The sequence below is a fragment of the Xenopus laevis genome, chromosome 3S (assembly GCF_017654675.1).
Source record: "Xenopus laevis strain J_2021 chromosome 3S, Xenopus_laevis_v10.1, whole genome shotgun sequence".
Lineage (NCBI taxonomy): Eukaryota > Metazoa > Chordata > Amphibia > Anura > Pipidae > Xenopus > Xenopus laevis.
The window spans coordinates 48,545,128-48,558,961 of NC_054376.1; the positions used below are offsets into that span (position 1 = coordinate 48,545,128).

At 37.4% G+C, this 13,834-nt stretch overlaps 1 protein-coding gene and 1 long non-coding RNA gene across 4 annotated transcripts in view; one reads left to right on the plus strand and one right to left on the minus strand.

Moving 5' to 3' along the window:
• LOC121402157 overlaps positions 1–13,834 on the plus strand; it is a 122,932-nt gene that overhangs the window by 37,669 nt on the left and 71,429 nt on the right. The window lies entirely within an intron of this gene.
• The window catches only part of adamtsl3.S (ADAMTS like 3 S homeolog), a 255,057-nt gene that overhangs the window by 37,590 nt on the left and 203,633 nt on the right, over positions 1–13,834 (minus strand). Inside the window, exons 18-19 of the mRNA XM_018255378.2 lie at positions 2,104–2,299; positions 69–248 (exon numbers count right to left, since the gene is read on the minus strand). Of these exons, the coding sequence (XP_018110867.1) occupies positions 69–248; positions 2,104–2,299 (376 nt within the window). The remainder of the gene's footprint in view (positions 1–68; positions 249–2,103; positions 2,300–13,834) is intronic.

Below are 13,834 nucleotides of genomic sequence, written 5' to 3' on the forward strand. Positions count from 1 at the left end.
CGGCTTTTCATGGAAAATATGAGACTTTATAGTACTTATAACTGGCATCTTTCCTGCATACCACTGACCTTGGACCACTCTCCTGTAGTTAACTGCGGGGGACAGTCTGCTTTCCCACATGGCTTGTGACTTCCTGGCTTCTGCATTTGGCATAGTTCATCCACAAGCTTCAGAAAGCTCCCATCTGCCAACAACTGTTTACAAGTCACTCTGCGATTCTGGACACCTCCTCCACATGTCCGTGAACACTACAGACACAAGCAGAGCACTGTTAACAACATCAGTATCACTTCACTCACACTGTATAGCATGGTGCATGTCAGATAAGCAGCATAACATATCCCCTTGCATTGACCTGGCATGTCCTCAGCTTACTTGGAGCATGCTAAAGTATGCAGCCATATTAATCACATTTATACGACATCCTATATTCCTGCAGTTGTGGAGCTGCCAACCATATACACTTTTAAAGTATCAAACTTCTCAGCATAATAATTTTTCAACCTGCTAGATGGTGATTTCTCTGTAAGCTGATGTTGTTTGTTCCTTTAGGAAACCTAAAAACAATTGCGTCCATGTTTAAATAGTAGGGCGGGCAAAAGATTTTCCGTAAGTGTATTAAGCAGGGTGGCTGGATTTTGGCATCTTCCTGTTTTCCAGCTTTTGGAAATGTGTATTGTTTTTGCTATAGTACAGCTCTCAGCATCCCCATAGGAAGATTACATAGTCCCTTGCAATTAATCTATTTAGAAATAAACCTCCCAAGAATAACTCCTGTGATCCAAAAACATCATACTTTCCACTTACACCAAAATAATGTAAGTAGGAACAGAATGTGCTCATTATAATAACATGAAGAATCAAATTTGTTGCATTTGGTTGTTAAGTTACTACTGGGGGCAGAGGTGAGCTTTTGCACAGAAGACAACAAGCAGTTGGGAGCTCTCAGCAATATAAGCAGAGAAATAGATCGCAAAGAGGCAAAACAATGCAAGGCTACAATGTAAACAAGTCCTCTTTGTATACAAGACACACAGATAACTAGCTGAACTCATGTCTGTCTTGAATTGAGGATAGAAGACATATGATTTAAGGAGAACTAAATCTTAACTAAAGACGTAGGTTAGAAATGTTGTAGATTATGTTTTGGGCTTCTGTACCAGCCCAAGGCAAACACAGCCCTTTAGCAGTGAAGATCTGTGTCTCCAAAGATGCCCCAGTAGCTCCCCATCTTCTTTTCAACTGATTCAATGCACATGCTCTGTGCTGCTGTGGGCTTGGGGATCAACTCAAAATATACTTTATATGCAGAATAGAAATGTGACAATAAAAGGCTGATTATTACTTAAAACAGATCATTACTTCATGGCAGCTCAGAAACCAGTGCAATTATAATCAGAATGTAATAATTCGCCTTGTAGCATCAACTTATATTGCAGATGAACCTAATTTTCTGCTTGTAAATTTTCGACAGCCCCTAAGCTTAGCTTCTCAACAGCTGCTCAGAGCCCACTGATCATGTGAGTGTCGCAGACACTTTCCAAGATGGAGACCTCCTGTAACAAGTTTGAAGTTCTGGATCATTGCTGATATTGACAAGCTGAAACTTTAGGCTGGTGTAATGTGTTCAATATATAAAATATGGTATTTTAAACCATATTCATTTTAGGATTTAGTTCTCCTTGTCTGAGTAACAGCATCTCCAGAACATGGAGGAAGTAAAATATGTAGACCATGCATGTATAACATGATACACCTGGGTGCAACACAGGTAATGCAATTTTGAAATCTACTAGGGTTTACAAACATAGGTGCTTTCTTCAGTAGTTTGCACCCAGTATGTCCATGTGCTATGTTTTTATTATCTGTCTTATAATTCTGTATCAAGCCTACAATTTAAGCTTAGACGTTTAAAGTTTACCATTCCTACACACTTTACACTAACAGCTGATTAACCATTTCAACATCAATTACCCTTAACAGCTGACTTGAGGCACTGAGCCAAGTGATGCCACATCTGAACCAAATGCAAACAAAAGGATTAGGGAAGACTGATTCAAAGAAAACACTGGAGAAAGTGGAAAGAAAGAGAGGATTGCACACCGGTTGCCAGTCCTCTGTATGCCAGGCTGGAGAGCAGTCAATCTGGTTGCAGGGTTGTATTGCTGAAGGCCTTTCAGTACCACACTCTTGTTCAGAATTATTACCAGATTCTGAAACACTGGAACAATAGACATCTCTTGTTTGTATTCCCACACCACATGTGGCTGAGCACCGACTCCAGGAACCAGTATTCCACCTGTATTTAAATGACAAAATTAACATGTGATATTTCTGTTTAGGACAATGTTACTGTATATACAGGGGTTGCCACGGGAACTATTTTTACCACATTCTTTATTTTGGTGTTTATTTTGTATCTTCTTTAATGGAGAACTAAACCCTGAAAATGAATGTGGCTAAAAATCCCATATTTTACATACTGAACTTATCGCACCAGCCTAAAGTTTCAGCTTGTCAATATCAGCAATGATCCAGGACTTCAAACTTGTCACAGCGGGTCACCATCTTGGAAAGTGTCTGCAACACTCACATGATCAGTGGGCTCTGAGCAGCTGTCGTCACAAATTATCAAGCAGAAAATGAGGTTGGTCTATAATATAAGATGATGCTACAGGGCTCAATTCTGATACTAGTTGCACTGGTTTCTGTGCTGCCATGTAGTAATTATCTGCATTAATTACTAATCATCCTTATATTGTGACATTTCTATTCTATGTGTACTGTATATTGTGAGTTGGTCTCTAAGCTCAGTAAGTGACAGCAGCACAGAGCATGTGCAGTGAATCAGCAGAAAAGAAGATGGGGAGCTACTGGGGCACAAATCTTTACTGCTAAAGAGCTGTAGTTGCCTTGGGCTGGTACAGAAGCCCAAAACATAATGTACAAAATTTCAAGCTACTTTTGTTAAGCTTTAGTTCTCCTTTAAATGTCTTGTCCTATAGAGTTCATGTTATACATGATCTCATGTTGCTGCCTGTGTACTTTTTCCCACCATTACAATTTAAATAAAGAATGTAAATATAACAGAGGGATCATTATTTCAATTCATACCCTTAATAAACAAGTGCAAATCAAAATTCTCCTGTACAACAGGTATAACCAAGATGTTTTCCTCCATTTTTTGTTGAAGATGAAGAACATTTCAAGCCTGATATGGGTTGGAGGCTGCATGGAAATGTATTTCAACAAAAGCTGAGAGAGCTACTTGTTGTCTACCCTTGCTTTATTTAATAATCATAGCCATTATAAATATACAGGTATGGGACCTGTTATCCGGAAACCCGTTATTCGGAAAGCTCCAAGTTCGGGAAAGGCCGTCTCCCATAAACTCCATTTTATCCAAATAATCCACGTTTTAAAAAACAATTTCTTTTTTCTCAGTAATAACAAAACAGTAACATGTACTTGATCCCAACTAAGATATAATTAATCCTTATTGAAAGCAAAACTAGCCTATTGGGTTTATCTAATGTTTACATGATTTTCTAGTAGACTTAAGGTATGAAGATACAAATTATGGAAAGATGCCAGATCCCGAATATTCTGGATAACAGGTCCCATATCTATATTGATGTGTATGCCCAGCTATACCCAAGGCTCTTTAGACTACACATTAGTCAGCAAATGATTAAGCTTGGGAAGTGGGACTCAATTCATTTTTGAATGGCAATTAGCCTTTTCAAACAATGACTAGTTGCTGGGAGTTATAGTTCAAAAATATATTTCGTGACACTGGATACCTCCCAGTTTAATACTTGCAAAATGTACAGGTTTGAAAGAAAGCTCTTACAGGTCAGTTTCTGGTACTTGCTTTGTGGATTCAGTCCACTGAGCAAGTTTTTTTCATTTACACTTTAAAAATAGTTGTACCATAACTTAGTTCCATGATTGTGAGGATTCCTTTGTTTTTTGTCTTAACTGCAAATTCCTCTCAGAGTTTTACACTATTTTCTCTCACATCACCTACTACTGTTTTTACAAACCAGAAAGTCTTATTCTTAGGAGACTTGTCTGTTTTCCTAAGGTTGATGTACCTCATCGGGGCCTCTGAAATTGCCTTAGAAAACTTTCCAATGAACCTGTGCATCCTTCTGCTAAATGAATCTGTGCATGTCTAGCTTCTGTAATTGTATTGCCATATGTTTAAGATTACCTTTTCCTTTAACTCTTACATCAGTCCCACTGATTTCATGCCGCCCTTGTTGGGCTGCCTGGGCAGTGGGTTTTAGTAACAACTGTGTATCTAAAAATATATTAGTTGCTTACACAGGCCATTTCATTCTCAAGCCAATTGGTATATAATATTCCGTTTTTAGAAAGCATAATGATACAGAGACATGAAGCTGCTGTAAATATAGTGGGACTACTGGTAGCCCCATAAAGCAATTTTCACATGTGTATTTGATACTGATAATTAATCTTACCTATACATCAAATATGCTCATCTTACATTGGACTTGTAGGGGATTGTAGGGAAACATTTTCCTATGGGAATCAATGAACTCTAGTTATTCGTTGATTTCTATTGCATAAGGGATCTGGTTTTAATAAAATGATATTTTAAATGATGCTGTTTTGCTTTGATGACTATCTCTCCCCTTTGTACATAATTCCATAAAGGCCTCTTCAGACTACACTACCAGAAATACAGCCATAAACTAACAGAGGCTTATTTACTGCACCTGTACTTGCACCTATACAGTAACAGATTACCCTTTATCATTTTACTGGATGACAAATAAAAATATAATATCTCCAGTTCGTTAGTAAGGAGCAGAGTTGTCCAGTTTTAGTAAATGACCACCGTAGTTTATAAACTAGGGGTTAATTTCAGGATACTTCCCCAAAAAACTACTAAAAAAATAACTTTTTTTTTTATAAAAACAACCTGTGTTTTCCATTATCAAGTCCTCCTTATGATGGCTTTGTATAGATATATATTTGCCTGATTTAGATATTGACCTGCAATGTGGTCAGCCGTGAACTATACAAGCTAATGAGGTTCTCGAATGGCTGGATTTTTCACATGGAAAGAGGGATTGTTTGACCCCTTCAATGTTTACATTGATAAGGATTGGCTAAATTCCTGTTAAAGGAGACCAAGTTGACAGTGAATACCCATTAGATATATTAACAGGGACAGACTGGGCCGGATCCGCACCCAGATCCGAAATTCGAAACTTCTTCGTGCCCCGACCTCCCTTTGTCAGGGGTCACGGCAAAAACATTGTGAGCATGAGCATTTATGCGGCACAGTGGGGATTCACACACACGCGGTTCTGCCCCGTCAAAGCGCTGGCTCAGCAAGGGAGGCCGGAGGGGGGGACCTGGGACAGCAGGCCCCCCAGTCTGACCCTGTATATTAACCTTTACAAACATGTAACATTTCTTTCAGTAGTACAGCTATCTGGATGCAGCCATGGAATGTGGCTTTGAGATGCTACAACTCTCTGAATAAGGGCTTTCTGTGTATTACCTGGAAGATGGAGAAGGAAACCCGCCACCTCCCCCCCTGCAAGCCGCTTGTTTCTGACATGCGGGCTGGTTCCACAATTTTTTTCATACTGATAGGATTAAATTAAAATAATTCAAGGTGCCTTGTCCATTTTCCCATTGTCCAATAGTCTATTCTGAAATAGTTCCTGGTAGTGATCTTCGTCTGATTTACTGTTCTTGACCATTGCTGTTTTGCTGCCTGAACCATTGCCTGTTTGCTGACTACTCTTCTGGATCCTGATTCTGTACTGCACTGACTGGTTGGTGTTAATCCTGGCCTGTTTCCTTGACTATACTTTGCTCTTTACCCATTACCCCTGTCAGATGTTCCGGTTCCCTTACCTGCCCAGAACCCTCGACTTGGTTCTCCCACTTTAAGACCTGCTGAAATCTGAGTGGCAAAATCAGAGTAGAGAAAGGCTCATCCTGACGTGAAAGTTTGAAGCACTCACAATTCAATGTTGCTGGACTTCGTGAAAACTTCTATAAAGGGCATCTTTTGAGTTACTAAAACTGTCCACATTTAATACTCCATAAACTGCATATACTGAGAAGTAGTAGTGTCCAGGTAGAGTCATTTAATAAAAAGAACTGCTATGCCCCAGAAATTTTGTGCTGACAATTTTGTAGTAAAAGCTATTGCAAAAATAGAACAGTGCTCCAGTTTCTTTTCCATCAAATGTAGCATGTCTTCTGTCTGCTAAACAAATCTGTCTTTCAACTCACATGCCAAGTCATTATGCACCACTTTTCCCAAATATCAAGGAAAATCATGGCCAGCTGCAGAAAATCATTCAGAGGTTGCACCATATCCATGGGGAAACTGCAGTCAACTGTGACAAATGTGGTGCAAAGGTCAGAATGCTCATCTTTCCATCAGCAACAGCATCTTAATACCAAGGCCAGAAGTAGGGGTATGCGGAAGAGGCACCTGTCTAGTCGGGGCACCAAGCATGTACCTCTTCTGTCACCTACCACTGGTCCAGACCCTCACCCGCACTTCATTCCCACCTCCCGCTCATTGTCACATTGTGTACGTGTGAGGGAGGGGCAAAGTGGACAGGCGGATTGCCTAGGGCACTCACCAGGCTTGGCCCAAGCCTGATAAATACACACAAAAGGGATACTTTACTGACAAAAGTACTAAGTGGGGTAAAATCCCATAAAAAAAAAAAAACATTTGGGGTCAGGGTCTGGCTGCAGAACACAGTGCCAATGGGTGCAAGGCATCCCTGTCCTCATTGCCTGCAATAGTGATCCCTAAATTCAGGGGACAGGTATAGGATAAATAGGTGATGCCTCCCCTCACCAATCCCTCATGAATAAAGTATTCTTTTCACAGGGTGAACATATGTCTCTTCACTTTTGAAAGCAGAGACCTGCAGCAGTTTTTTTTTCTAGGATAACATTTGAAAGGAAATCCTAGAATTTATATATTCAAAATTAACCTTAGATTGCAGACCTAGTGATATATTCTACAACCTAATTGCTCTGATATGCTTCAAGCAAAAGCTCAGTTCATTAAGTGTAAAGTCTCTTGTTCTTTTCTATGTAAAAAAATATCCTCTGCTATTTGTCCATATTGTTCTCTAATGTAGGAATAATTTACCCTAGAAAAACGCCTTTCTACAGAGACAACAGCTTCAACTATTCTCATAGTTTCATACTTCCATTCCAGCCTCCTCTGACCCCCCTAAATGTAACCGTTTTCTGCATAGAGCAGCTGGGTCTAGAAAATAAAGCCAGGAAAGGGTTACAACTATTTTAAGTATACACATTTTTCAATGTTACAAGCAGGTTCACACCTGTAAGCTCAGTCCTCAGCACTACTTTAGGTTTGTTTATTAACTGTATTATTGGTGGAATAAGAGCCCATTGACTAGTCCATTCCACAGGAAACATATTAATCAAAGAAACTGTAGGGTAAGGGCAACTAAAGTGATTTGTTTTCTGAATAAGGGATGCACCGAATCCAGAAATCGGTTCGGGATTTGGCCAGGATTCGGATTTGGCCAAACCGAATCTGAATCCTAATTTGTGTATGCAAATTAGAGACGGGAAGGGAAATCACGTGACTTTTTGTCAAAAAACAAGGTAGTAAAACGTTTTCCCCTTCCTGCCCTAATTTGCATATGCAAATTTGGATTTGGTTCGGTATTCTGCGGAATATTTCACGAAAGATTTGGTGCATCCCTACTCTGAATATCAAAACATCTCAGAAAATGCTAACAAATAAATATGTACAGTTTATAAAAGGTTCAGGAGAGAGGTGATACAATGGAAACCTATGCATATGTGAATGGAATTATCAGAGATCAGAAGAGAATCAATTTCCACCAGTAAATGATAATAACTAGGGGGCAGAACATATACAGTAGTTGGAAGGAGTGAAATTAACATAAAAACACTACTCTACGTAGGGCGATAAAGACAAGTGAGAATAGCCCTCAGTAGTTGTTGTGGGGGTCTAATTCAGTAAAGGTGATAAAAATGTATTAGATAAGAACAAAGACATTGTATTAATGGACAGAATATACTGCCCAACTGGGTGTTTTTAGAATTCATTATATATATATGCTTGAAAAGGTAAATTGAGGAATGCAGCAGTTAAAAAAGATTAAATATATTAACATACCATATTTCATCCATACAAAATGAAAAATACAGTGCCATGGAATAGAGTTCCAAAGATACCATGTTTCAATAGCATAAGATACCTAGTTTATTAAGATATTTAAAATATTTTATAGTGGCATCAGTCATGCTGATAAATCATTCTGTACAAACCACTCAAATCTATCCTATGCATACAGGGCAGATATACCACATGGGTGAAATGCTCAGCACAGAAGGGACATAAACCAACAGATGTCAAAAGCCCGGCAGTGTTGGAAAGTCTATGAATCAGTAAATGTTAACACGAATACAAATGATTAGCAGCGTTCTGAAATCTTTAGAGTTCTCTTGGGAGTTATGAAGTCCCAAAAACAAGTCAAAGGATTACATTTACAAATAATAACACATAGAAAAGAAATAATCTACAAACCAAAATATACTCAAATGTTGTACCAGGTTAAATACCGGTAAAAAGTTAAACCTCCTTATATGGACAAAGTCAAAGAAAGGCAATGTGAATGTGTCTCCATGTGACTTGTGTCCCTCATGCCACTTTATGAGAACATATAATTAGGTATTGCAACTAGGGATGCATTAAATCAAGGATTCAGACAAATCCAGGCACATTTTCTAGGATTCATATTTTACTGAATCCTAAAGGGGGACATCTATAACCTCCAAGGCAGTATGCAAATGCATTGTCTGCCTATCATCCCCTAACTTGTGCCTTATTCAGGTGTGCAGGTTAGAGAGGGCAGACCAAGCTTTTTGTTTGTTTACTTGAAACTCAGCAGTATTTAAACTGGACATTAGCAAACAGTCCAAACAATCAACATACATCAAGGATGGGTCAAGTGGTCAATCCTCAACTGCATTAAAGGAGAAGGAAAGCTAAGGAGGAATTTTATTGCCAATAGATTAGCTGGAATAGTGCAAGCTAGAATGCTATATTTATTCTGTAGAATGTTTTACCATACCTGAGTAAAAAGCTCTAGAAGCTCTTGGTTTGTTTAAGATAGCAGCTGCCATATTAGCTTGGAGTGACATCACTTCCTGCCTGAGTCTCTCTCTGTTCCCCTTTTAGTTCTGGGCTCAGATTACAGCAGAGAAGGGGGGAGGAGCAAACTGAGCATGCTCACCCCCGGGGCAAGGAGGTTTAAGATGAAAACAGGAAGTCTGATACAGAAGCCAATGAGTACACAATAGAAGGAAAGAAATGCTGTGTTTCTTTTGACAGAGGACTCAGAGCAACATTACTTTGAGGGTTTACTAGAGTATTTATATAGGCCTTTCTGATAAGGCTTACTTAATTTTAGCCTTTCCTTCTCCTTTAATGAAAGACAACAATATACATAAGGAATTGCCATCATTTCTGTCCTACTTCTTGGTTTGGTTTTTTTATGAAAAGAAGTTATTGCTTATGAGGGACATTCTACAAGATTCTGCTTTTATAAAATGAAGTCATAAGGCTTGGGGTCATTACAGCGCAGAATTATGTAAGCAACTGAAGACAGTAATTTTATGCAACAGGATAGGATTAAGCTAATGGTTTAACATTATTATATTCTGACAGGTTCAGATTTTAAAATTACCTCATCATTTTGGCATGAATAACATTGGTATTAGGTTTCAGTCTTTTACTGTGCTCAAGAATTTTCTCCCTTTTAATGCTTTTGTTTATTGATTTATTGTCAAGTTTATACTTTCTGCCATAAATGTTATTACAGGTATGGGACCTATTATGCAGAATGCTCGGGACCTGGGGCTTTCCGGATAACGGGTCTTTCCGTAATTTAGATTTTCACACCTTAAGTCTACTAGAAAATCATGTAAACCCAATAGGCTGGTTTTGCTTCCATTAAGGATTAATTATGTCCTAGTTTGAATCAAGTTCAATCTACTGTTTTATAAATATAGAGAAAAAACTTTTTTTAAAAAAAAAATTTGGATTATTTGATTATAATGGATTCAATGGGAGACGGCCTTTCTGTAATTTGGAACTTTCTGGATAACGGGTTTCCGGATAACGGATCCTGTACCTGTATTAATAGTTCGATTAATGTATTATTTTTAATGATATTGTACAGCACTGTACAATAGAGAGATTATAACTCAAACATACAGATCTCATACAAGTGCTGAAAGTGACAATATGAAAAGGCCTAGTTGTTAGCACTTACAGTCTAAAGGAAGAAGGTATATGAGACATAAGGTGCAGGGTTGGCATGATAAGAAGAAAGAAAAGTGAGAGACATCTAAGCGGTTATTTACTAAAACTCGAAATGTTCTCATTATTTTATTAAAATACATTCACCCAAACTCCTATCCACAATTTTACCTTATTTATCACTAAAATAATTCTAATAATTAAGTGCAAGAAAAGACTTAATAAAATTGTGAAAACATTAAAATCATACATATTTTTTGGATTTAATGTCCGAAAACTCCACATTTTTGGATTATTGCCAGAAAACTATGAACCAGAGCTGATCATGTTATCTTCCAATTGTAAAATGGAAATCTGCCATTGACTTCTACATGACACACGACACTGGTTTGAGATGGAGTATTTTCGGATTCAGACTTTAAGCAGCCTCTGGGTATGATAAATTTCGAAAAAAAGTGGGTTGTGTTCCCCCATAAAAACCCCAACCAGAAGAATTCAGATTTTAGTGAATAACCCCCCTAGTATTGCTCTTAGAAATTGGCAGTGGCTTATAGTGTATTGTGAAGAAATGCTAAGATAGGTCAGGATAATCTTCCATTAAAAATGTGTTTTAGGAGGCTAAAAGATTGGAGAAAGTCTATTGAAACCTGGAAGGAAATTCCAGAGAAGGGGAGCAGATCTAGCAAAGGCGCAGATTTATCAAAGTGTGAAACAAGATCCAAAATACAACCACTATCTATTCATTCCAATAGGATTTTTAGAAGCATAAATATATTGATGGGTAAACTCTTCCACCAATTGATAAATACACCGCTAAAAATGTCATAGATATCGAGAGTAGTGCTTTTTTACTGTTGTGAGCTCTAATTTCACACACTTATAAAAATGTTTGTACATGAAGAGTTGTTGAGTGAGATATTGAGGAGAAGACCATCAGAATCGTCTAGAAGATATCAACAACACTTGCATTAGTATCTTTACACTATTGTATGAGCACATGTGCATTCCAATGCACTGCACTTCATTTCCAAACAGTTGGAATGGATAGCACACACAGTAACAAATGCCAATATAACAGATTATTGAACGGGGTTAATATATAAACTAAAGCTTAGACATTAAATTGGTCTCCATCAGTCACTTATTTTTAGGTAATCTTAATGAACCTGCAAATACAAAAGCAAACAGCGGTGAACCCCCAAATCAGTGTGATAAATTACTATTCATTCCACAATGAAGATAACATATCCCATTGTTCCAGTACTAGAATTTTTAAAAAATATCAAAGTCACCTTAGAGTTCTGCACTTATTCAGAAACATGTGGCCAATGTTCCCTTTAATTCCTTCGCGGCTATGTGTGCAACAAAATTCTTTTATTCACACATTTTAAACGTATGTGTGCAGGTTTTAAAAACAGTATGCTCAAGTCAGAATTAATACAAAATGCATTTTCGCATAAAATTATTTATGCACACCACAATTTGTGTCCATGCTGGTATCATTAGTTGATCCCACTGAATATTTTTTACTAGTTAACAAAAAGTCTCTTTATGCAGCTCAGGGGAAATATTTTTTTGGAAAAATCTTTTAATACCACCAATTTCAAAAAAAAATATATGCCCAAACAAATTTTCTTTGATTTCAACTAATATTTCTGCTAAGAGGGAAAAAGAATTATAACTTCTTTCTTCATCAAAAAACTTATACTGTATGTGAACTTTTTATGAAGCAGAACAAAACAACTTAAATAGTAAACACAGTATTCACATCAGCTATAACAGAGTTTCAAAGTGAATATTTCATAGAAGCGTCTTTTTCTGAAAAACTAAGAAATTATTATGAAACTAACATGAAATCTTCTTTCAGCCTCAATGTGAAACAATTTCCTGAATCATTATTAAAAAGACCTTTTCTGACTTCTGGCTAAGGAAAAAAGGATACATCTGCCAGTACACATTAAAGGCTGGACCTGAATTTTGGAAAGATTGCAGGTTTTTATATTATTTCCAAAATCAGGAGTTTTAAAATAGCTGTACCCATGGAGAAGTCTAGAATTCTAGGTCATTAAAAGGGTTTCAGAATTATTATACAGTCATAATAGCAGCCTGAAATTATTTTTAGGTGCCATGTCTGCTCAAGAGAACAAAAATCATGATAAATTACAAATAATAATGTGGAGGAAGAAATACTGGCAATTCTAGAAAATCCTTTGTAGCTAACATCTTTATTAAGAGTTTAAGGTTATTGAAACTCAGCACAAGGAGGTGTTGAGATATTATCATTGGGTATCTCTAAAATGCAAATCTTATAAATAAATCAGTGCGATAGAATTTAAAATGGAAAAGTGTTATTTGCTTTTTTTGAAAGACAAGTTGGTTTTGTTGTTAATACCATAGTTTCTCAACTGCAAAGACATCATAGAAACTGTCCACAAGGTATTCATCAAGGTATATAGTGTCAGGAGAGATTAGCAAAAGACTCTAGCTGAATCATTTGAGTGACAGTTACCTAATTCATCAAGATCCATCAACTTCATCATCTAACTGGATTGATGGCCAAGGGGTCGGCCTGTTTGAAGACACACAGGAGGCATCAGAAGGCACAGGAGGCATCAGCACGAAAAACAAAATGTATTTTCACACCAAAATTTACTGTGTGTCTGTCTGCACAAAGGCCAACACCATGTCTGTCAATGCAGTTACATCATGGAGCTAAGATGCACCATTAGTAGTGATGGGTGAATCTGTGCCGTTTCACTTTGCTGAAAAATTTGCAAATTTACCACGAAATTCGCGAAATTGTGAAAAATGCGTGAAATGAATTGAAATCAATGGGCGTCAAAATAATTTGGATGCGCATCAATTTGGACGTAAACATCAATTTTTATACGAGCGACTATTTGGTCCAAATGCATTAAAGTCAATGGGCGTCCGAATAATTTTTGCCACAGTATCGCAAATTAATTCTCTTGCAGCGCAACGTGGAAATTTTCCACGTTACGGGGGGGGGGTAAAAGACCTGTGCAAATACATTTAATTAATGCTAGATTTTTTCATTCTTTAAGAGATCATCTTTGTTACAGTTTGCCACCAAATCCTCCACCAAAGATTCAAACAATAAAACCAAATTAAAACTCTTATTTACATATGCAAACCTAAGAAACATCAAATAACTTTCTCATTAACAAAAATATTGCCACATTAAGTTCTCCAGTGCTTATAAAGTCACATGTTTTAAGGGTATACTCACACAGAGTTTCCTTTTTGATTCCCTGTGCATGAAAGGTTGGCCAATCATAAATTGGCCCCTTAAATTTCAGCATAATCTGCAGGGAATTGGCCAAAGCCTTGAACTAAAGCCTGGATTTGGAGCACGCCTAGTTAAGATATGTTGGCTGTTAATAACATGATCTGAAATGACACTATATTCTTCTTATGCAAACAATAGAATCCTCCCTAATACAATATACAATTAGCTGCATTTCTCCTACC